Source organism: Amblyraja radiata, chromosome 4, assembly GCF_010909765.2.
Source record: "Amblyraja radiata isolate CabotCenter1 chromosome 4, sAmbRad1.1.pri, whole genome shotgun sequence".
NCBI lineage: Eukaryota > Metazoa > Chordata > Chondrichthyes > Rajiformes > Rajidae > Amblyraja > Amblyraja radiata.
Window position 1 is genome coordinate 114,168,244 of NC_045959.1, and position 26,537 is coordinate 114,194,780.

A 26,537-nucleotide genomic window follows, 5' to 3' on the forward strand; every position below is an offset into this window, starting at 1 on the left:
GGACAAGTACATGGGTAGAAAGGATTTAGAGGGATATGGACCAAATGCAGGAAAATGGGTCCAGTTTAGATTGGGCATTTACTTCGGCATGGACGAATTGGGCCGAGGGGCCTGTTTCTGTGCTGTAGGACTATAACATTAATATAAAGCCCACACTTTGGGAGCATATGGATAGGACGGGTTTGGAGGGATATGGGCCAAGTGCAGGCAGGTGGGACTAGTATAGCTGGGACATGTTGGGCCTGTTTGGGCACTGTATCACTCTATATGGAAACTTAGTGCAAGTGGCAGAAGGAGCACCTAAATATCTCTCCATGTGTCTCATGCACCATTACTTAATTTGATACAGCATGGAAACAGGCCCTTCGGCCCGCCAAATCTACATCAACCACTGCTCACCTGTCCACACTAGTTCTATGTTACCCCACTTTCCCATTCACTCCTTACACGCTTGGGGCAATTTACAGAGGCCAAAGTAGCATCCTAGTATCCTACAAACTTGAACGTCTTTGGTATGTAGGAGGAAACCAGAGCACTTAGAGGAAACCCACACATTCACAGGGAGAACATGCAAATTCCACACAGTCGGGACCCAAGTCAAGATCGAATCTGGGTCTGTGGTGATGTGAGGCAGCGGCTCGTCCAGCTCTGCCACATAATGCAGTCACCTCAGAACCAGAATTGGAGGCAAGTTATCCTGGATCTGCCTTAGAAATGTGTAAAGCCCACATTCTCCCACATAGATAAAATGTTTTTTCAAAGGAAAAGCCTGTGAACAAAGCTATTTTGTAAATAGTAAAAAACAGCCCGCAACCTGTGCTCACCTTGTGTGTTCTGAAAATAGTGGCGCCAAAGAGGACGGATTTTGTCCTGTCCACCCACATCCCATACAGTAAAACTGATGCTCTTGTATTCCACAGTTTCTACATTGAAACCTAGGAAATAAATAAAAAACGATTTAACAAATCTGCTGAATATACCATTGCCAGCTCTTGTGCCATCCAATTAGTATGTTTAAGATGCAACCTCGATCAATTGATAACCTAATCCCATCAATGAAACAGTTTTCATAATCTCTTTACACCTGTACTCCATGCCTCTATTTATAAGAAAAGCATTTGGTATTCTTGGATTTTACAAGTTTTTCCACCAGCCCTGCCACTGCAATAAGCATATTTTACATTTCCCACATTTCACTAAAGAATCTATGCTTTGACTGATCAGTTTGCTAGACTTCCAAGTTTAGTGTCACGTGTAAACTTGAAGGTTGTGCCCTTTAAATCCTAGTTCCAGTCATTGGCAATTACTAAAAGCAACAGCCAAGCCAAATAAATGCTACGTTGCCTCTGTACTCCACAATTTGAGATTTGTAATAGAAAAAAATCACATGTGGTTAAACTGCACATTGCCCAATTGGCATTTTTATACATTTTGGTTTCACCATGTAGAAATTACAGCTGTGTTTGTACATAGTTCCCCCCATTTCAGGGCACCATAATGTTTGGGACAAATGGCTTCACAGGTGTTTGTAAGTGTTCAGGTGTGTTTAATTGCCTCCTTAATGCAGGTATAAGAGAGCTCTCAGCACCTACTCTTTCCTCCAGTCTTTCCATCACCTTTGGAAACTTTTATTGCTGTTTATCAACATGAGGACCAAAGTTGTGCCAATGAACATCAAATAAGCCATTATGAGACTGAGAAACAAGAATAAAACTGTTAAGAGACATCAGCCAAACCTTCAGCATACCAAAATCAACTGTTTGGAACATCATTAAGAAGAAAGAGAGCACTGGTGAGCTTGCTAATTGCAAAGGGACTGGCAGGCCAAGGAAGACTTCCACAGCTGATGACGGAAGAATTATCTCTATAATAAAGAAAAATCCCTAAAACCTGTCCGACAGACCAGAAACACTCTTCAGGTGTGGATTTGTCAATGACCACTGTCCGCAGAAGACTTCATGAACAGAAATACAGAGGCTACACTACAAGATGCAAACCGCTGGTTAGCTGCAAAAAATAGGATGGCCATGTTAGTTTGCCAAGAAGTACTTAAAAGAGCAACCACAGTTCTGGAAAAAGGTCTTGTGCACAGATTTTTTTAATTTATTTTTTAATATTTTATTTATTAGAAGTGAGTACAATGCATTGGTACAAAAACGACGTTAACATATTACATTCTCTGTACAACTTCCCCCCTTTTTTTTTTAAAGAGAGAAGTGAGAAAGGAGAGAAGAAAAAGAGGTTGTGAAAAGTGAAGAATAGATTAATGAGCGTGGGTGAAAAACCAATAAAGAAAAAGTGAAAGAGAAGGAATAAGTGAAGAAGGAAAGCAGGAGGGAGATTATTCCATTGCCACAGTGAGATGTTTTTAAAAAAAATATTCTAAATCATCTTTAACCCATACCTGAAACTGTTGGTTTTCATGATACTATGTCACCACATGAATCCAAGAAATCAATAAATGGAGACCAACTCCTTAAGAATAGGTCTTGTTTGTCTATTAGGAGGAGTCTCATTTCTTCCAAATGTGCTGTGTCCAGCATATTACTGATCCACATTTTAAATGTTGGTATATTAGCATTTTTCCAAAATGTAAGTATAAGTTTTTTTGCTGTTATTAACCCATAATTGAAAAATGAGTTTTGGTGTGTATTTAATATTTGTTCCCATCTCCATTTACTCCAAATATAAACTTCAGTGTTAGGTTCCATTTTTGTCTTAAATAGCTTTGAGAATATATCAAATATATCACACCAAAATTTATAAAGTTTTGAACAAGAGACAAATGAGTGCGTAATATTGGCATTTTGAGAAAGACATTTATCACAAATGGGAGAAATATTTGGATAAAATTTATTCAACCTAGTTTTGGAATAATATAATCTATGTAATATTTTAAATTGAATTAAGTTATGTCTAGCATTGATCGAACATTTATGTATATGTATCAAATATTTTTCCCATGTTTCTTTTGAGATTTTTATCATTAATTCTTTTTCCCAGTCTTCTCTAATTGCCTCTGTTGATGGTAATTCTATATTTAAAATACTGTTATACAAGTATGATATTAATTTTGTTGATTGATATTCATTACTTCTTCCAGTGGGTCTAAAATTATACTTTGGAATCTTGGTATATATTTCTTCATAAAGTCACAATATTTAAAATATTGATTGTTATTCAATTTAAATTTTGATTTTAGTTGTTGAAATGATAATTAATTTCCCAATTCATACAAATCACCTACCTTTTTAATTCCCACTTTTTCCCATTGTTTATATGTTTTATCCATACCAGATGGTTTAAATACTGGGTTATTCACTATTGGTGTTAACACTGATAAATTTCTTAATTTTAAAGTTAATTTTATTTGTTTCCAGATTCGTATTGTATTTTGTATAATTGGATTCTTCTTATATAACATATTATTCAGCTTTATTGGGGAAAAAATGATCGCTCCTAGATCGTAGGGTTCTAGGATCCTAGATCGTGCACAGATGAGACAAAGATTAACTTATATCAGAGTGATGGACAGAGCAAAGTATGGAGGAGAGAAGGAACTCCCCAAGATCCAAAGCATACCTCCTCATCTGTGAAACAAGGAGGTGGGGGTGTTATGGCCTGGGCATGTATGGCTGCTGAAGGTACTGGCTCACTTATCTTCATTGATGATACAACTGCTGATGGTAGTAGCATAATGAATTCTGAAGTGGTTTGACACATCCTATCTGCTCAAGTTCAAACAAATGACTCAAAACACATTGGCCGGCAGTTCATTCTCTAGCAAAACAATGATCCCAAACATACTGCTAAAGCAACAAAGGAGTTTTACAAAGCTAAAAAATGGTCATTTCTTGATTGGCCAAGTCAATCACCTGATCTGAACCCAATTGAGCATGCCTTTTATATGCTAAAGAGAAAACTGAAGGGGACTAGCCCCCAAAACAAGCACAAGCTAAAGATGGCTGCAATACAGGCCTGGCAGAGCATCACCAGAGAAGACACCCAGCAACTGGTGATGCCCATGAATAGCAGACTTCAAGCAGTCATTGCATGCAAAGGATATGCAACAAAATACTAAACATGACTACTTTAATTTACATTACATAGCCGTGTCCCAAACATGGAGCCCTGAAATGGTGGGACTATATATAAACACTACTGTAATTTCTACATGGTGAAACCAAAATGTATAAAAATGGCCTTTATTGAAATCTGACACTTTAACCACATGTGATTTAAAAAAAATACAAATCTCAAATTGTGGAGTAGAGGAGTAGTCTTTGTCTCAAACATTATGGGTGGCACTGTATATTTCCCCAAAGCATTGGAACGTTTCCCAGCAACGTTTAAAATCCTCTGATCTGTAGTTAGCTTGTTTTTGAAAATAGCACAAATTTCAGTCACCAGATATTTGATAGATTCCATCCTTAAGACTCTACAACTTTCTCCATTCTTCCCACAAGAAGTTTCTCGGCATTGTCACCTGGGCCCAGTGCTTTATCAGCAAAGCGAGGCTAGCCTTCCCTGTACCTCCTTTATTTACTAACATTATATTACCAACACTCTCCTCCACCTAGCAGAGCTGGTCCTTACCCTAAACAACTCCTCCTTCCTCTAATTTTCTTCAAATCCAAGGTGTACTTATGGGCACTGGCCTGGGCCCCAGCTATGCCTGCCTCTGTCGGGTACATTGAACAATCACTATTCCAGGCATACACTGGCCCTAACACCGAACTCTACCTCTGCTACATTGACGTCAGCATTGGTGCTACCTCCTGCACCCATGCAGAACTCACTGACTTCATTAACTTTACTACTAATTTCCATCCTGCACTTAAATTCACTTGGACCATCTCCGACATCTCCCTACCATTTCTTGATCGCTCTGTCTCCATCACCGGAGACAAACTATCAACTCACATTATTATAAACCCACTGACTCCCATGGCTATCTAGACTACACTTCTTCCCACACTGCTTTCTGTAAAGACTCTATCCCTACTCGCAATTCTTCCGTCTATGCCACATCGGCACCCAAGATGAGGTGTTCATTACCAAGTCATCGGAGATGTCCTCAATTTTTAGGGAACGGGGGTTCCCCACTTCCATTATAGATGAGGCGCTCACTCGCGTCTCCTCCATATCCCCCTCCCCCATTCGTAACAGTGCCAGTCCCCCCTGTCCTCACCTTCCACCCCATCAGCCATATTTAAAATGTTTCTATAAGATCCCTCTCATCCTTCTAAATTCCAGTGAATACAAGCCCAGTCGCTCCATTCTTTCAACATATGACATCCCGGGAGTTAACCTCGTGAACCTACGCTGCACTCCCTCAATAGCAAGAATGTCCTTCCTCAAATTAGGAGACCAAAACTACACACAATACTCCAGGTGTGGTCTCGCCAGGACCCATGATCATGCTGCTGGGGTGCCAGCTACCCAAGCAAAATATGAGGTGCTGTTCCTCCAATTTGCGCTGGGCCTCACTCTGACAATGGAGGAGGTCCAGACCAGAAAGGTCAGTGTCAGAATGGGAGGAGGAGTTAAAGTGTTCAGCACATAATCCTCCGACATTTTCGCCATGTCCAACGGGATCCCGCCACTAGCCACATCTTCCCATCTCCACCCCTTTCCGCTGAGACCGTTCCCTCCGCAACTCCCTGGTCAACCCACCTAAACCACCCCCTCCCCAGGTATTCCTCAGCAACTGCAGAAGATGCAACACCTCTCCCAATGCCTCCCCCCTCGACTCAGAATAAGGGCCACGACAGTCTTTTCAGGTGAAGTTCACGTTCACTAGCACCTCCTCCAACCTCATTTGCTGTATTAGTGTTCCAGGTGTGGTCTCCTGTATATCAGTGAGACCAAGCGTAGGCTCGTCAACCGTTTCGCTGAACACCTCTGCTCAGTCCGCCAAAACCTACCTGATCTCCAGGTTGCTGAGCACTTTAACTCTCCCTCCCATTCCCACACTGACCTTTCTGTCCTCGGTGTCCTCCATTGTCAGAGGGAGGCCCAGCGCAAATTGGAGGAACAGCAACTCATATTTTGCTTGGGCAGCTTACACCCCAGCAGTATGTATATTGGCTTCTCTAACTTCAAGTAACCCTTGCTTTCCCTCTCTCCCCATCCTCTCCCCCTTCCCAGTTCTCTCACCAGTCTTACTGTCTCCGACTACATTTTATCTGTTTGCTTTGTTGTTACCTTCTCCCAACTAACAATGATCTATTCTACATTTTCCTTAATCTGCATTCCCTTTGTCTTGTTTTCACACCCTATACTTCCTTATCTAAACACTTCCTTATCTACGTACCTCCCACTCCTCTGACATAAGTCTGAAGAAGGCGAAACGCCACCCATTCCGTCTGAGCTAATCCAGCATTTTGTGTCTATCTTCGATTTAAACCATCATCTGCAGTTCTTTTCTGCACCTTTATGGGGTTTTTTGTCCATCTGAGATCATCATCTACCTTTGCTTAGATTTTAACACGATCCTCTGATGCAAAATAGCCATGCTGTACCTTAGCCACATCCTCTACCCCAGGGCATTTACATTTTTGGTCTTTGAGCAGCCCCTCATAGAATTTTGTCCAGTACACATCCAAACATAATATTTTGCAATTTCATTTCATCCTTGATGTCAGTCTGTTCAAATGCATTTATTAAGTAAAATTCTCCTTCAAACTTTGTAATCACTTTTGTCTCTGCTGCAGTTTGCACCCTTTGGGTATCCCGTCAGCTCTGCCTTTTCTCTGCGATCTCTAAACTTTATATCATGTTTTATTTCCAAGAAATTGCCCCACTTCCATTTCCTCATCTTGTCCTGACTCATTTTCCCCAAACTGAGGTCAGCAACTCATCCTGCATCATACCAAATGTACTGATAAAGAAAGCACTCATAACGCACAGCAATAGGCCCTGTGATCAATGTCCCTCCATTCCCTGCACATCCCTATGCCTGTTAAATGCCACTATTGTATCTGCATCCACTACCACCAAATCTGGCAGCACGTTCTATTAGGTCTCCACTCAGCCTCTGGCGTTCCAGAGAAAACAATCCAAATTTGTCCTGATGAGGTACTCATTGGGGATGATCAGCCATGATCACATTGAATGGCGGCGCTGGCTCGAAGGGCCGAATGGCCTACTCCTGCACCTATTGTCTTATTGTTAATAACCCTTAATTCACTCATAAATACATTTCAGGAACACTTTAACTGTTTGTACAGTTGAAGCCATCACTATGATTTTTGTATAACTGTAATTAAATGTACTCCTTAACATCCTCCCTACCAGTTGGTAGCCAATAAGGTACACCTTCAAATAAAATCAGACTAGGTTGGAAATACTGGCAAGGCTGGCATTTGTGGTCATTACTTGCAGGGGATCAATCCAAGAATTCCTCGATCCATAATTCTGCATTACTTACGTTTAGTTCAGAGAGATGCAGCATGAAAACAGGGCATTCAGCCGAGTCCATGCTGACCATCGATCACTTATTCACACCAGATCTAAGTTATCCCACTTTCTCATCTACTCCCTACACACCAGGGACAATGTTACAGAGACCAATTAACCTACAAACCTTTGGGATGTTTGAGGAAACCAGAGCACCCGGAGGAAACCCACGTATTCAGAGAAATTGCAAACTCCACGTAGACTGCACCCGAGGTCTGGCTGAGAGGCAGCTACACCAGTGCAGCCCTACGCATTTCTAGCAATTTGTGTTTTTAATTTGAGATGACCAGGATGCACAATTTTCAAATTTGCTAACTTGTATGTTTTCACATCTTCAATATCACATCTCTAAGTGGCAAATTCAAATAATTCACTTACCTATAGTGGGAATAGTGGTTACAATTTCACCCAGTTTAAGTTTGTATAAAATGGTGGTCTTGCCAGCTGCATCCAGTCCCACCATCAGAATACGCATTTCTTTTTTTCCGAACATACTTCTCAACATAGCGGCGAGAACCCCCCCCATATTTGCAGTGTTTGACGGACACACCCAAGGCACAAATATTTATCTGAAAGAAAACAATAAAACATGTCAGACACCAAGTGCACATAAAAAAAATCAACATGGCACAAAATAGATTTACAATACCACTAAAACATACGACAAACCAGAACAGCTCCTCCAGTAATCGCATGTTGAGGTATTCCCCACTCAAGCAGCTTAGTCATAATCAGTTATACCTAATGGAAACAGGCCCTTCACCTAGTTCCCACAAACCATCAATTCATTATATTTTACATTTATCCTACCATAACCCCATCTTATTTCACACCACATACCCTTCAATGCCTCCACTGAGACTTTACCACTCACCTACCCACTTGGGGGGCAATTAACAGTGGCCAATTTACCCACCAACCCATACATCTTTTGGATGTGGGTTGATAGATATCCGTAGCTTGACACCACATCTTTAGCTCTTATATTCCGCGGTTAGGACATATCAAGCAAGAACAAAGATGACTGTTTTTCTATTGCATTTCCAGAAACGGATGCTGTCGTGGCCTGGATGTCTACCCTTGATCTACTTTAGGCTGTGCACGCCATACGCAAGGTTTCCTCGCAAAATGTTGACCTTGGCTAATGAAGATCCTGCCCATCATAGATTTCTCATGATCTGTATTTTTGAGTTAAGCCCAGCACAATTATATTTAAGTAAACAAAATACCTTACTTTAGCTTGAACATAATTCATCATAATGCTTATAAATCCAATGAGCACTACCAGAGGAACTAATGGATTGCACCATCAAGGGACTACCCACTGTGTGCACTGGGGACAGGTTTAAACTAAAACCAATTTCAGCCTGTCAGCAGAAATAAGAGCCACATCAAGGAATACATTTCAAGTGTATGTAAGAATAAGATGTCAGCAGTGCTCTAATCATGGTCACAAGCCCTGATTACATTTCCTATTTGCTGTTTATTCCTCCTCCTCAAATTTCATAGGTCTGGTGGCTAGGAAAGGTGTCAAAACTCTTCCATCATTGAATTCTGAAGCTGTTAGGGAACAGCAGCCACAATCAGATAGACCATTAATCCAAACCAGAACCAAAAATTATTTGCATCCAAATTACAAACAATTAACAGACACAATCTTTGCAGGCTACCAGCTCAGTGCAGGAAATTACAACAGATATACCGGGAAAGCTGACAAAACAGTCTATTCTATACACTGCTTTATCCTAGCAGTGTCCTTTTTGTGTGTGCTTTTGAGGACTTAAGTTACTGACAGTTAATTTTATGTTGTGCCTGTAAAGCTGCAGTAAATGAGAATTTCACTGTTTTGGTGCACATGACAAATAGACATCTTTATACCTGCCTCTCACTGCTCTTTCAGTGGCAATATTTATGTGGCTACTTTGAAGTTTGCAATTGTGTCTCGAGAACAGAAATTAATTTGCCACAGCCTGACTGATTGTGGTGGCAGTGAGCAAAGAAATCTGACAAATAGCCTGAAGAGTTCTGACCCAAAACATCCACAGTTGCAGCCTGACCGGCTGAGACACTGCAGCACTGTGCATCTTTATTTGTAGATCAGCATCTTTATTTGTAAAACAGTTCTTTGTTTAAGGTTTTAGAATAAATTGTTTTCTCAACTTGTTAAAGGCAGTTCCCCAAATTACAATAAAGTAGTTTTATTTTGTGTTGCACATCATTAAAGATTACTTACAGCAATCTCACCCATTTGCACTCAAGTACAGTTAAGTGGATTGATATGAATCCTGTAATTCATAAAGGTGTTATAAATTGAATACACTTGTATTTTGTAAATACTGCTTTATATTCCTATTCTGCCAGTTGGCTACACTCTCCTCTTGATAAACCACCATCTCCCCATCAAGTTGTCATGCATCCAATCCAATTCATCCTTCAGTTTAGTGATACAATTGCAAGTTATTATCTTAGTTCATTAACTGATTTGCCCGTTATTGTAATTAACTGCAGATCCATGGACATGAGGAATTCACCCCTGTTCAAGACATAATTGAAAATTCTGAAGTTACATTGCTGGGTGCTCTTCACTGTACACGGACTAAATATTACATGCTTCAATGACATTCTAGTGGCAACACGATACATCAACACAAGAGCCCCTGGGATAGTATTTCCACGTCATCAGTGCATCAAATTTCCTTTGGGTCTTCATAAAGTATTCATTGATACCAAAATGTTTGCCTAGGATTATGGTAAAGGGATACAAGGGTGGGTCTTAGTAGTGCAATTTTTTCCTGAGTTGTGCATAAAACGAGGCAAATAATATTTTTTCCATGTTGTTTGCCAAGTTTAGAAAGGCACATTTATAATAATTGAGATATCTTCAGCATGAAGGTGGTGGTAATTTTAAAAGGCTTCAATTCTGAAGCAATTACAAAATTGAACCAGTCAACACTTCTATACTCATGAAGAACTCAAAACTAAAGCGTGCAGCTGAAAACATTCATCAATCAATTCAGTACATTGAGATAAAGCTGTTTTATGTTATCTGCAGCAACAACACGGGACGGACGGACGGGACACTATGTATAAACGCTGCTGTAATTTCTACATGGTGAAACCAAAATGTATAAAAATACCCTTTATTAAAATCGGACAATGCGCACTTTAACCGCATGTGATTTTTTTCGAATACAAATCTCAAATTGTGGAGTACAGAGGCAATAAAATAAATGATGCGCCTTTTCCCAAACATTATGGAGGGCACTGTGAATCCAAAATGTTAAACTAATTGCACTGCAACTGGCTTCTGGACTTCTTGACTGGCAGACCCGTCATTTAGAATTGAGCAGAACATTTCCTCCACCCTGACCCTCAAAACTGGTGCTTCTTAGTCCCTTGCTCTATTCCCTATACACCCACGACTGCAGGCCAAGTCAATGCCAACAATCCTCACGTTCATCAATGATGCTGTTGGCCAGATCTACATTGATGAGATGTAGTTCATGAAAGTGACCTTGACTCATGGTGTCAGGACAATAACCTAGCCTTAGTAACAGTATGAAAACAGGTCCTTCAACCCACCAGATCCACGCCAACCATCGATCACCATTCACACTTTTTCTTTGTTATTCCACTTTCCTGACACATTAAAGGCGCTTTTTTTTACAAAGGCCAATTAACCTACAACCCACACGTCTTTGGGATGTGGGAGGAAACCAGAGCCCTCATCAATGGCTCTACAACCCATACTTAGTATTTGTGCAATGACATTAAAGTTGAATTGAATTGAATTGAATTGATCGATAGCTTCAAGTTCCTAGACAGCTATATCACCAGCTATCTAAGCTGGTCTCTTAATAACCGATGCAGTGATCAAAAAAGTGCATCAGTTTATTTTATATCTTAGGTGGTTTGAAAGCTTTGGCATGTCCTTGAGGATACTCTTGAGCTTCCACAGATGTGCTTGAGAAACTATTCTGATAGGATGTATCGCAACATGGTATGGCAACCACTCTGCTCCTGATCTCCTGAACCCACAGAGAGTGTGAACACAGCTCAGTCCATCACAGGCTCGTCACTTCTTTCCATCCAGTCCATCTTCATGGTACATTGCATACTTCCCTGATGGAAGTATCGTCAATGTTGCTTGTCACTCTGGCCAGTCCTTTTTCCTCTATTCTATCTTCTGGGTGAAAAGAAATGACCTTGAACATCCAGACTTAGCAGCTTCTTCCCCACTGCTAGTCGACTGTTGAACCAATCACCCTTTTCACACTCCTTTCCTCGTACACTTATTCTTAACATGCTCATTTGGTTGTTGTTATTATTGTAATTTAACATTCAACAGTACTTGGAATTTACGTGTCAATCTTGCACCATTGCACTCAAATTTATTGTTGTATTTATCACCACTGTTCCTATACAGTTTGATCTGTGAGCTTGATGCAAACAAAACATTTCACTGCACTCTGGTGTATAAGGAAATGAATTGATCTAATCAGACAACTTCAAATTTAGGTGCAGTCTGATTGGACCCTCCCATTTGCCCAAACAATCTATACTAAAACATTCTTAACATGATCAGACATTTGAATATTGTACTTTAGCAGGCCCCGCATTTAAAGCACCCAGAGACAGGAAATTGCTAGGACTCTGATGTTAATCATAATCATAGACATTTATACAACAATTAGACAGTAGCTTTAGCAACTGAAGCAATTCTGGAGGAAACCTTAAGCAGATTTTTCACCTCATCCTTTCCAACAACGTGCCAGTCTACCATAACAAATTGTGGTGGTGTGACAAATTCAAATATTTATCAATTGGGACAACCTACATTTAAACACCATAGAATATTATTAATGCTAGAATCAATAAAAACAAGTTACACACTGCTGGAGGAACAACCAGAGGTTAGGGCTGTGCAGAAGTAGCTCAATGACAAATCGTCAAGGGTGGTGTAAGCTTTTCTTGTGCTACGAGGTCAAGCAGAGTATGATTCAGAACATCAGCATGACTGTGCGCTTCACGTGAACAAGGAACTTCACTGCACATGTGTGTATGAGAATAAACTATTCAATCACAAGAGCTGAAGTAGGAGGGACACATTTTTATTCTCAGAACGAGAGCCGAGCAAGGAAGCTAATACATTGGGAATATTTAAATATGAAATCTGATAACATCATTGGCTTTATTGAAAATGAAAGGCAAGCAGGAGCAGAGTGGTTGCAGAAGAGGAACAGACTTTTACAAATAGCAACAAAAGAGAACGCAAAGTACTGGTGTAAAATTAAAAAAACATTTAAACATAGGGAAAAGGAATGGTGCCTTTTCAAAAATAAATTTGAGACGTATATGAATAACATTGGAAGTATACAATATAGTAGCTGAAACAAGAAAATTGGTATTGGATAATTGATTTCTGATCAAAATATGTTCAAGAGGGAGAATGCACATGATAGAAAAAGATCGTACAGATGAACCATTGAAACATAGTCCGATGCAAAGTCAGATTGCTTCACAGCTTGGTTTGGCTCAGCTCAGCCTCAGACTGCAAGAAATCATAAAGGGTTGTGGATGAAATTTAGGCCATCACACAGACCAGACTCCCCACTGTCGACTCCATCCACACTTCAAACTGCCTTGGAAAAGCAGCTAACATAAAGTGCTGGTGTAACTCAGTGGGTCAGGCAGCATCTCTGGGGAACATTGGGTTTTGGGGCGGGACCCTTCTGCAGACATATTCTTAGCATTGAGAAATACTCAATCATAAGACACACATAATATAAATTAAATATCAATGTCAAAAGGGGGAAATCATTTCTAGAATCAAATAAGCTTAAAGGGGAAGCAAAGAAATTTGAGGAAGTGATAAACCAATGGAAATTGAAATAGGAAATCTACAAACCAAGTATACGTGAAGAAAATATAAAAAAGTAATACTTGCTCTTATGAATCAGTAAACTAGAAGTTAAATATTTAATGAAGTGGAGGAGACTAATGGTAAAAGAAAGGATAATTAAGAAAATAATTTAAATACCTTGTACTACATTTTCCTCAAATAATGGGAAGCATCCCATCTTTCCAGTGAATGGATCATTGTTATTTGTAACAATTATACTATTATAACAGTGTTACTTAACTGTCTTTAAATTTGTACATTTTGGCAGAATCTCACTGTGTAGAAACTGCAGCTGCTGATTTACACCGAAGATAGACACGAAATGCTGCCGTTACTCAGCGGGTCAGGCAGCATCTCTGGGGAAAAAGAATGTGCGATGTTTTGGGTATGAAGGGTCATGAACTCTGAAATGCTGCCCGACCCAATGTGTTATCTTGGTTTACAATAGATATGTTACTTGTTAGCCATGGATAATCTTGGAATTTATAAGCAGAGATATTAGATATTGTGAATTAATTAAGACAATTTGCATGAAAAGTTGCATTTAGCCTAGTAATTTCTTTATTTCCAGCAGGTTAAGGTGGCTGGACATATACACTGCAAAACATTGCATAAATTCAAGCACTACATTCAGTTACATCTAATCATTTGATATTGTACACCGTTCATATTTATTTTATGTAAAGTAGCTCTCATCCACAAATCTCGCCATGGTCTCAGATCGCAGGTAAGTGGGACGAGCATAGATCGGACATCTTAATTTGCATAGCAAGTTGGGCCATAGGGCCAGTTTCCGTGCTGTATGGGTTTATCTGAAAGATGCAGAAACAAGGAACTACAAACTGAAGAAGGGTTTCGGCCCGAAACGTTGCCTATTTCCTTTGCTCCATAGATGCACTTTTGTCTACCCAGGAGCTACAAATGGCAGTTTACCAAGGAAAGACAAAATGCTGGAGTAACTCTGAGGGGCCCCAACCCAAAACGTCACCTATCCATGTTCTTCGGAGATGCTACCGGACCAGCGCTGAGCTACGCCAACATTTTGTGTCTATCTGAACGTTAACTAATATTCCCAGACACACAGAAACAAGCATCAATCCGAATGAGTGTTCATCAAAGAAATAGCAAGTTCAAGTCACAGGTTCTGCATAGTAGAGACCAGGGATAAGTGTCCATACCCATCTTATTATCAGCAGTCTATCTCTATAAATACTTTGTACACTACCACATTCTACCATCTTAGACTTTAAGGTTTATTGTTGTCATGTGTACCAAGGTACAGCAAAAAGCTGATGATGGGAGATAAGAGGGAGGAGGTCAGTGGATCTCCAAAGCCAGTTCTACCATTAAATAAGATCATAGCTAATACGATTATAACATCAACTGAGCATTCATGTTTTTCAGGTGTAGTCATTGCCCAATGACTAGAATGCATCTTCATCTTAGCAAAACCAGTAGTGTAAAGTACAGTTTGCTGAATTGTTGGAGTTTGCAAAGCAGAAACATGATTTCTGTTGAAGAGGTAACCGACTGCCTGCCCATATCCATGAAACCATTATGGTGGAATGTACAGGCATGCACATAATGCTGGCTGAAGAAGAGGAAGCAGAGTAAATTATGTGCTGCTCAGATTCAGGATGAGTACATAGTGTTCTTTGCTTTACTTTGCCTTACGTTACAGCATTAAAGCCAGAATCTGCATGAAATAGATTATCAGGCCGATGCCAGAGAAGGAAGAGTCTACCAGAGATGCGAGACCATAGAAAATGAGAAGCTCCAATCACTGCGTCATCTTCAAGTTAAGATTTGGTATGGAAACAGGCCTTTCGGCCCACCAGCCCACGCCGAGTCGTTCACGCTAGTTCTACATTGTCCCACTTTCTCATCCATTCCCTAACACATTGGGCAATGTTACAGTAGAAAATTAAGCTATAACTTGCACATCTTTGGGATGTGGGAGAAAACCAGAGCACCTGGAGGAAACCCACGTAGTCACAGGGAGATCATGCAAACTCCACACAGACAGCACCGGAGGTCTGGATCGAAGGTGTGAGGCAGTAGCTCTACTAGTTGTGTTACAAAACTAGCCAAACACAAGGAATTTAAACGGATAATTCCTTGAAACTGAGGGAAATAAAACTATGCTGGAAGCAAAGAAAGAATAACCTTGAACACTTCCAATAGTTCACATCAAAAAATAGAAACGAGCAAAGAAACTACATTTCTAAGCCACCACAGGCAGAGTAAAGTGTATGGATGATTCAATTTTGAAAACCTTGATTGTTCTACAAAGGCCAAATAAGGAAATGATGCCCTCACATTTCGAAATATATCAGCTGACTGCTCACATGATATCCAGTTTTATTTCTTCCCATATTAATTTTAAATGTAGCAATCCATAGCCCCACCTCACCCAGACATTGCACAAGCAAATATGAATGGATTCCTGATTAAAGCTTATTGACTTGAAACACTGTCTGACCAAGTATTTTTTAGCATTTTGCTTTACTAAATGCAATCCTTAATCCTGGAGAAATTCGATTTCTGCAATGACAGTGGAATACAAGACAAGTAGTTTACAAAATCTATGGTAAGCTTATCTTCATTTATTCCATTTAGACACACTAACCCTTCTTGCTCATTCCCATAGCAAAAATATCACCCATAGATACATAGAAAATAGGTGCAGGAGTAGGCCATTCGGCCCTTCGAGCTTGCACCGCCATTCAATATGATCATGGCTGATCATCCAACTCAGTATCCCGTACCTGCCTTCTCTCCATACCCCCTGATCCCTTTAGCCACAAGGGCCACATCTAACTCCCTCTTAAATATAGCCAATGAACTGGCCTCAACTACCCTCTGTGGCAGAGTTCCAGAGATTCACCACTCTCTGTGTGAAAAAGTTTCTTCTCATCTCGGTCCTAAAGGATTTCCCCCTTATCCTTAAGCTGTGACCCCTTGTCCTGGACTTCCCCAACATCGGGAACAATCTTCCTGCATCTAGCCTGTCCAACCCCATAAGAATTTTGTACGTTTCCATAAGATCCCCTCTCAATCTCCTAAATTCTAGCGAGTATAAGCCAAGTCTATCCAGTCTTTCTTCATATGAAAGTCCTGACATCCCAGGAATCAGTCTGGTGAACCTTCTCTGCACTCCCTCTATGGCTATAATGTCCTTCCTCAGATTTGGAGACCAAAACTGTACGCAATACTCCAGGTGTGGTCTCACCAAGACCCTGTACAACTGCAGTAGAACCTCCCTGCTCCTATACTCAAATCCTTTTGCTATGAAAGCTAACATACCATTCGCTTTCTTCACTGCCTGCTGCACCTGCATGCCTACTTTCAATGACTGGTGTACCATGACACCCAGGTCTCGCTTCATCTCCCCTTTTCCTAATCGGCCACCATTTAGATAATAGTCTGCTTTCCTGTTTTTGCCACCAAAGTGGATAACCTCACATTTATCCACATTATACTGCATCTGCCAAACATTTACCCACTCACCCAGCCTATCCAAGTCACCTTGCAGTCTCCTAGCATCCTCCTCACAGCTAACACTGCCCCCCAGCTTAGTGTCATCCGCAAACTTGGAGATTTTGCCTTCAATTCCCTTATCACAAATGTCTATAATTAAAGGTAAATTAGATATCTAGATTATTTCAAGGGAAACACTCTTCCTATATTATTATTAAAAATGATAAAAACAGAAAATGCTGCATCTTTGGAAAGAGAACAGTTAACATTTCATAACAAAAGCCCTTCATCATAATTTGTTGACATTGGACGTAGTCTGAAACTTTAACTCCCTGCCCACACAGATGCAACTTCATCTGCAGAATGTTGAGATATTTCAGGGGTGTTTTTCATATTTCTAGCATCTGCGGTTTGATCTTCAAAAAGGAAAATATGCAGTAATCAGTTTTACTGTAGCAAGTGGGGGAGGGGAAAAGAGAATAAAAAGAATAAATACATCCCATCAAAAGAAGCACGGTGTAGTTCTCAAAAGTCCACAGCCCCCCAGATGCAACGAACAGCCTGCATTCTAAACTTCCATCAGTTCAACCATTACCAAAATGGCAATTGGAGAAGAACTCCGACTTGCATTAATGCCTTTTTTAAAAACTGCTTTACATGTGATTCTTGCACTTATTTGAAAGGAGACTGTCCAAGCATATTTTACTTGCAAACCATTACATTGTTCCCTTTTATAAAAGAGCGAGAAGGAACAAAAGAGGACTGGAGGTCGAAATATATCAATTATAAATAAGGCAGAAACCTTTTGGCTCACTCGTAACAGCGCGTCAATTACATCATCTCCTGTTTTGGGAAGATATATTTATGATGTAACATGGATGATACAAATATTAGGAAGGTGTAGTCAGCTAATAGGTTACATCTCAAATTGGAATTAGATTATGAGAAAGAGTTTAATGACAAACAGATTACATACACTGGAACCAGTTTAAGTTGTCAAAATCTTTTTTTTTTAAACTTAACGCAAGATTGGAAGTTGCAATCAGCTGTAAAGCTATCAGGTTAAATTGTTGTTACTCCTTACCTTTGGATTCTGAAAGCCTACATTCAGACGTCCATTGCATTATTTATAATTTAGAAAAATGCACATGGACATTCAAAATGAGCTAGTAGCTTTGCAACTATTATGAAGAGCTGAGGGGACGGTGGAAAGAGGGGGGGAAAAGCCACCAGACCACTGAGAGAGCTTATTTTACGTTTAGCCAGTTATTAGCAGACATTTTAAGATCACAGTTGATACATTACCAGCATTCACTGGATCTTAACAAAGGGTTTCATTATGATTTTAATTTAATATCAACAAATCTGTACACAAGTAATCTAGATTTTAGAACGGGAATAGGATGAGTAAAATGATCAATGCAAAATTCAGAATATCTTGAAATGGAAGTTAATGTTGTAAGATCTGATAACGACCCCATCGAACTACTTAAAATAGATTATTTCCCAATATACCAGTCAATATTTATCTGTCAATCAACATTAAAAAAATTCTAGCATGATATTATTTCTTGATCATCTGGTCCCGTAACGGCACTAGATAAGCAACTGCAATTTCTCAATAACTAGACATAAATAATAGATTCAGACTAGTTTATTGTCGTATACACCTTGGTGCAAAGAAATTCCTTGTTCAAATGAAGTTCACATTGTAGACAGTACACATACAGTCATTATGCATTGATTTGAAAGAAGCAGTATGGAAATAGGCCCTTCGGCCCAACCATGTTTTACGTTATCCTACTCTATCTTCCACTCCCAACACACTAGGGACAATTTACAGGGAGCAATTAACTTACAAACCCACGTCTTTGGGATGTAGGAGGAAACCCACGCGGTCACAGGAAGAATGTGCAAACTCCACACAGACAGCACCCACGGTCAGGATTGAACCGGGGTCTCTTGTCATATGAGGTGACAGCTCTACCAGCTGTCAATAACTACCCCTCAACAATAAATACAGTGATGAATGCAAACAGGCAGATTTGGTACAAGATAGTAGCCTGAAATATGTTAAATGGACAATAAAAAAAATAACTGAAAGATACGACACCTCTGAAAGTGGATGTGAAAGAGGTGATTGGTTCAAAAGCTTGACAGCACTATGTAGGCAATATGGGATAATACTGAGGTATGGGGCATACTGATCCTGCACTAGGCAGAGAAAGAATTCGTCATGTGCTTTAATCCTGGTTTCAATACTGATCTGTGGAATTCTGCGTAACAGAAGAATGCTGTTCGCCCCATTGAACAAGTTAGCATGGACACAAACAGCTATCCAATTAGTTGTACTTTCGTATGGTTTTGCTTTTAGTAGATGGTCAATTCTATACTGGAAATGGTTCCGAACAATCCTTCCATCAATTTAAGGCCAACGTATTTCAGTCTGCACACATCATATTTTACTCTGGTCTTTCATCTGGTTCTTATAAAATTCCATTCCTTGGCAGCATATGAAAGCCAAAAGCAATATATTTTCCTGCAACTTAATACCTTATCAACCTGTTCACAAAAATGCATGTTTCTTTCTCAGCAAACACCTTAGAATAATTGTACAATGTATGGTTGACTTGCAACCTAGTGATTAGGATGCAGCAGTCATTAGTGTAGCCACAGTTGGATTCTTCATTCAGGAACTAAATGCACTAGGGCCCTTTCCCTTGCAAGAATGATGGTCTACAGAGGATATTTCTACATGTGGAGAAATCAAAGTTTGCAAATCTAAGATGAAAAAAAAAATTAGAAAAGAATGGTTACAACTCAAAATCACATGGCAATAGTTGAATCACATAAGATTATCTCAGAGTTTAAATATTTAAAGTGAACCAAGAAGAACATAAAGGAACAGGAGGTTCTGTGGATGCAACAAGTTAAAATTAAGCCAAGTAAGGCCGCTGCTGGGGAGCATAACATGAGATGGTGTAAATTCCTACTATATTGGAAAATATCCAGGTAAACATATACTGAAATGCCCAGTTTATCAGTGAACTATTCCCATTGCTTCACTATATATTTGTATCTGTAATTTTAATGTGGCAGAAACCACATATCGTTAAAGGGATTGGTACAAGGTGCTAGTGGTTGAATATCTGGAGATTGGGGAATTCAGTTGATTCTCGGCTGAAAAAGTTCAAAACTTACATGAAGAATATAATTATAACTGATTCCAACGTCACTGAGTAGCATTTAAGAGCTGACCATTACAAAACTCCCACACTAACTGCTAATATACTGCTATTATCCATGGGGGGGGGGGTAAATAAATAGAAAACAAAAAGCAACAGGATTGGATTGACAAGCTGCAATTAGTGAAGAGGATCACAAACGTTTACAACATAGTTGGCTCAGGGAACGAAATGTAACATTTCCAAGTTTGTTGAGGACACATATCCAAGTAGATATGCAATGAGGAGAAGCTAAGATGCAACATGACAGTTAGGTGTACAATTGGAAACAAAGTTCAGTAAATTGTAGATTTTTTTTTTAAGGGTAAAAGACTGGAAAATACTGCATTCAAAGAGTGTCCTAATAAATAAATCACTAAAAGTAGCAAAATCGTCACTGCAACAGGATTTGAGACACTAGAATAGAATTGTTTCACTACAATTTTAAAGGGTCGTGGCAAGACCATACCTAGAGTATGGTGTCAAATTTTGGTCTCCTCACTCCAAAAGAAGGATAGACCTGCCACAAAGTTTCTCAAAATGAAGGTTCTCCAAACTGATTTCTGGAATTGTTGATCTGTCCTATAAAGAGATCGATCTGGCCTCCATTTAGTGTTTCGAAGAATTTGATTTCACTGAAACATACAAAATTCTGAGTGGGATGAATGGTGCAGATACAGTGGAAGGTGCTTTTATAGACAAGGCTACCCAAAACCTGGGGACCATATTGTCAAAGTAAAATGAAGACCATTTGTAGTAATTCAGCATGGAAACAGGCCCTCCATGGCAATTAAGATATTTTTTTTATTTTCTAACACCAAATGCAATGAATGCTCACACAGATATTAAATTTAAACTAAAACAGATATCCAAAACATTAGAGAAATCAGTGACACTAAGATTCAAGGTGAAAGGGGCAAATATACAAGACTGGATTTTATTTCACACAGATTGGCAGGTGTCTGGAACGCCAGTGATGGTGGTGGTGTCAGATACGATATTGCCGTAAAAAGAGGCTTTTACATGGGCACATGGATGTGCAGGGAATGCTAGGATATGGATCAAGTGCAGGCAGAGGAGATCAGTTCAAGTCGTTAAATGTAACAACAACAGAACAATGAAATTCTATCTTTAAACTGGCACTGGAACCAGCTCAAATCTACCATCCTTGATACCTGCAAAACCATCCTTGGGTGCAAGTCCAGAAAATACCAGGACTGGTTTGACAAGAACGACACAGAGATAGAACAGCTCATCTCCAAGAAAAGGAAAGCCTTTCATGCCTGGCAAAATGATGTAACCTGCAAGGCCAAAAGAGCGGCTCATTCCAGAGCTAAGGAGGACGTCCAGAGCCGGGTGAGGGAGCTTAAGAACTCTTGGTGGACAGAAAAGGCTCTAGAAATCCAGACTGGCAGACTCGGGTGACACCAGAAGCTTCTTCAGCGCTACTAAGGCCGTCTATGGTGAAGGACAATGAGTCCATTAACGCCTGATGGAAGGAGCACTTCCAGGAACTCCTCAACCGTGACAGCACAACTGAACCAGGAACAACCCACCACATCCCCAGAGTCCCATCAGAGAAGACATAGAAGAACCTCCCACTATGAACGAGGTTCAAGTTGCCATTAAGAGCTTTAAGAACAACAAGGCCACCGGTCCAGATGGGATCCCAGCTGAGATCTTAAAAGGAAGGTGTACCAGAGCTCCTGTACCACATCCACACCCTACTCCTCAAGGTCTGGGAAAAAGAAGAACTTCCCTCAGAACTCAGGGATGTTCTAATAGTGACCAGTTTCAAGAAGAGGGACAAGGCTGAATGTGGAAACTACAGGGGAATCTCGCTTCTGTCAACAACAGGTAAAGTCCTTGCTCGTGTCCTCGCAAACTGACTTCTACCACTGTCTGAGGAGGTCACAGTATGGCTTCCGCCCATCCAGAGATACAGCAAACATGATACTCACAGCACGCCAACTCCAGGAAAAATGCCGTGCACAAAGGCAGCCTTTGTACATGGCCGACATGGCTTTTGACTCGGTAGACCTCCAGGTTCTTTGGAACACACTATCAGAGTACGGTTGTCACGACAAGTACATCAGAATATTGAGGCTTCTACATGATGGCATGTTGGTCACAGTGCTCAGCAACTGCGGCTCTGAGTCCGAGCCCCTCACTGTGGAAACGGGGGTCAAACAGGGATGCATCATCGCACCCACCCTGTTTGACATCTTAATTGCTGCCATACTTCACCTCATTGGTGACGAGTGCCACAGGGGATCCCAATGCTCTACAGAACTGACGGTGGGCGCTTCAACCTTAATAGGTTGAAGGCCAAGTGTAAAGTCAGTAGCACCGCCATTATGGAGCTTCAGTACATTGCAGCACACTCCGCAGAAGACCTCTAGGGCACCCTGAATGCCTTTTCCAGGGCATATAGAGCCATGGGCCAGCCTTAAACATCAAGAAGACCCAGGTCCTACATCAACCAGCTGTCTACCCAGCCCACTATAAAAGTGAACGACACCACTCTTGAAAGCGTTGACCACTACCCCTACCTTGGCAGCATTCTTTCCTCAAACGCTGACATTGACTCTGAGGTCAACCATCGCCTGAGTTGTGCCAGTGGAGCCCATGCCAGACTCAGGAAAAGAGTCTTTGAAGACAGAGACTGAAAGGCTCAAACAAAATTGCTGGTCTACAGAGCCGTTGTCCTCCCTACTCCCTACCCTGTTGTATGGAGCCGAGTCATCGACCACCTGCAGCAGGCACCTGAGAGCCCTGGAACATTACCATCAAAGATCCTTACGAAAGATTCTGAGGATCAGCTGGGAGGACAAACACACCAACATCTTTTTGGAGGAAGCCAACATGACCAGCATCACCACCACAATAATGCAGCACCAACTTCGATGGACTGGCCATGTCATCCGCATGTACAACACATGCCTCCCTAAACAAATCCTGTACTCTCAATTGAAGGAAGGTTGGCTAGCCCCCGGCGGGCCAAAGAAAAGCTTCAAGGACATCAAGAACAGTCTCAAGAAATTCCACATCACATCGAGCAACTGGGAGCACATTGCACTGGACATGCACTCCTGGAGGAAGGAGCTGCATGTCATGAAACGGAACTACTCTGTGACGCAGAGACAAGGCATCAGCACCATAAGGAGAGACAGAGGAGGCCCGGTGACTACCAACCACTGCAAGTCTCCATTGCCCACGTTGCACCAAGACAGTCCTACTCGTTTTGAATGACCACCAATGATGACTGTGTACAGCATGGACTGAAAGGCCCATTCCTGTGTTGTACTATTCAATGTCAATGCTGGAACATTGACCCCAATCTTATTGAATAGGTAAACAACTTTCTCCCCCTCCCCCCCATTCAGGTTTATTAATTTACGATGATCAGAAACAAATAACGGGTGGGAGGCAAAATTCTTTAATACTTAAAGCACATTTTATAATAAAGCCACAGCACCTCCCTCCTCCTCTACACCCTTTCCCCCACCCTCTCTCCAAAATTCCCTGCTCCCGCTTCCTTCCCCTACTTTCAATCCTCTGCCCTTCCTTTTTGCCCACTCTTCATCACTCCAGCCTCTATTCTTCCTCTCCCCTCCATGTCATCCCTACTCCCATTTCCTCCACTTGCCCCTTTCTGCCCCCCCTTCATCCCATTACCACCTTCCCGTTCCCATCAACAACCCCAAATTCGCTCTTTCACCCCTTTACCACACCACTCCTACCCTTTATAACCACCACTTAACTCTGTCTTCAAAGACTTACCTTAACTTAGGGCCTACCTTAGCGGCAGACACATAATGTGAATCTACTAAGATGCCCACTTCTTGGTGAACATTACTGCCTGGAAGATCTAGCGGTGGCAAACGAGAAGGCTCTCCACTGTGCCACCCTCTTTATCATGTCCCTTCATCACCTCGTCTTGTCATCTGTCCCCCCATTCATCACCCTCCTCCCCGTCACACCCTGTACCGATCCCCCCTCGCTGTAACCCCCTCCCCATCACCCCCTTTATCGACGCATCTAAGGGCCGAATGACCTACTCCTGCACCTGTTGTCTATTGTCTCCCCATCACCCTTTCGGCCACCCTATTTGCCAACTCCCCCTTCCTGTCACCCTCTTTACCATCCGCCCCTCACAAGCCCCTTCACCAACCCATCTGCCCCCCCTTCCTTGTCACCCCGTTTTCCAACCCCCTTCCCGTCACCCGCTTTACCAACTCCCCTAACCGTTACCCCCTTTACCACACCTTCCCGTCAACCACTTCATCATCCACCTAACACGGCCCCCTATGTTGTCACCGCACCACCTCCTCTTTCCACCCCTTCCTTCACTGCAATCCCTCTTTGCCACCCTCCCCCTTACCATCTGTCCCTCACTGCCCACTTCACCATCACCCCATCCTCCCTGCCCCCCCTTTACCACCCTCCTTCAATGTCACCGCTTTACCACCCCTTTACTTCTCCCCTTCCCAATTTTACCATCACCCCCTCCTCCTCCTCACTGTACCATCACCTTCCATTTCCCTCTCCCCACCCCCCCCCACATCTTGTACATCAACCACCACCCCCCCGTCCCACGCTTTCCCTCTCCGTATCTCTCATCCCCCTCCCCTCCTCATCTCTTCTCCCAGTCTCCACCCCTCCCCCTCCTACGCTCTCTCCCCCCCCTCCTCGCTCTACCCTCCCGCTCCTCATCCTTCTCCCATTCTCGTACCCCTGCACCTTCCTCCTCCTACTCTCTACCCCCCCCCTCCTCCTCTGCTACCCCTCCCCTCCTCATCTCTGCTCATTCGCTCTAACCACCCCTCCCCCTCCCCCTCCGACTCGCTACCCCCGCCTCTCTACCCCTCCCCTCCTCATCTCTTCTCCCATTCTCTCCCTCCTCCTCCTCCTCCTCCTCCCCCTCCAACAAGAGAACCGTTCTACAACACAAGATGGCGGCTCTCCAACTCGCACCCTCCCTCCCTCCCTCCTCCTTCCTCCCCAAGACACGAACAGCATCGAGTTCCCCTCTCCTCCCCTCCGAGCAAAAAATAAACCAAACCACAACCATGTAGGTAACCCGCGGAGAGCCGATGCCTGCCTGCCTGCCTGCCTGCACCGTGTGTGTGTGCGGGGAATGGCGGGCGGGCGAATGGCCGCGGCCTTGTGCTATCCGCAGCCCCGCCCGGCCCGACCGTCATTAAAAGTATTTCTCTCTCTTATTAAAACGGCTCACCTCGAAGCGGGCGTCGTCGTGGCCGTGTGCGTGTTGGTTTTCTCCTCACGGCGCTCGGTGTGTGGAGATTATAACGGGAAGGTGATAACGGGAAGGTGAATGGCCGACGAGCGGGCGCCGCTCGAGCTCCTCTCTCTCGCTCTCTCTCTCGCTCTCTCTCGATGGCCCGCGCGCGCGCTCTCGCTCTGCCTGCGCCAGTGATGGTGATGGTGAGCGAGCGCCACGTCAGGTGGAGCGCGCACGGGCACGCGCGGAGAGGGGGAGGGGTGTGTGTGGCGGGGGGTGACGTCATGCCCAGGGACGTCGCGGGGGCGAGCGGCGTCCTGACGTCAGACACGTCAGTACGCAAAGGAGGAGGCGGAGGAGGAAGCAAAGTTACTAGAGGAGGGGGATGGGGAGGGAAGGGGGAGAGGGAGGGGAGAGAGAGGAAGGTGTGGAGGCGAGGGAGTGGAGGCGAGGGAGTGGAGGAGGTGAGGGGTTAGGAAGATGAGGGAGTGGAGGTGTGGTGAGGGGGTAGGAAGGTCAGGGTGGGGAGGGGGTGGAGGTGAGGGATGGAGGTAGTGAGGTGGTTGAGGGAGTGGAGATGAGGGAGTGGAGGTGAGGGATGGAGGTGAGGGCGTGGAGGTGAGGGATGGAGGTGAGAGGGTGGAGGTAGAGAGGGTGGAGGTAGAGAGGGTGGAGGTAGAGAGGTGGTTGAGGGAGTGGAGGTGAGGGAGTGGAGGTGGATGGAGGTGAGAGGGTGGAGGTAGAGCGGTGGTTGAGGGAGTGGAGGTGATGGAGTGGAGGTGAGGGATGGAGGTGAGAGGGTGGAGGTAGAGAGGGTGGAGGTAGAGAGGTGGTTGAGGGAGTGGAGGTGAGGGAGTGGAGGTGAGGGATGGAGGTGAGAGGGTGGAGGTAGAGAGGTGGTTGAGGGAGTGGAGGTGCTGGGTGGAGGTGAGGGATGGAGGTGAGGCTGGAGGTGAGAGGGTGGAGGTCGAGAGGGTGGAGGTAGAGCGGTGGTTGAGGGAGTGGAGGTGAGGGAGTGGAGGTGAGGGATGGAGGTGAGAGGGTGGAGGTAGAGAGGTGGTTGAGGGAGTGGAGGTGATGGAGTGGAGGTGATGGAGTGGAGGTGAGGGATGGAGGTGAGAGGGTGGAGGTAGAGAGGGTGGAGGTAGAGAGGTGGTTGAGGGAGTGGAGGTGAGGGGGTGGAGGTGAGGGCGTGGAGGTGAGGGATGGAGGTGAGAGGGTGGAG

The 26,537-nt window shown here is 42.8% G+C and overlaps 1 protein-coding gene across 1 annotated transcript in view; it reads right to left on the reverse strand.

Moving 5' to 3' along the window:
- The window catches only part of arf1 (ADP ribosylation factor 1), a 40,614-nt gene extending 15,119 nt beyond the window's left edge, over nt 1-25,495 (reverse strand). The window contains exons 1-3 of the mRNA XM_033020281.1: nt 25,307-25,495; nt 7,840-8,030; nt 825-935 (exon numbers count right to left, since the gene is read on the reverse strand). Coding sequence (XP_032876172.1) covers nt 825-935; nt 7,840-7,987 — 259 coding nt within the window. The 5' untranslated portion in view covers nt 7,988-8,030; nt 25,307-25,495. The remainder of the gene's footprint in view (nt 1-824; nt 936-7,839; nt 8,031-25,306) is intronic.
- Nucleotides 25,496-26,537: the final 1,042 nt, after the last annotated feature.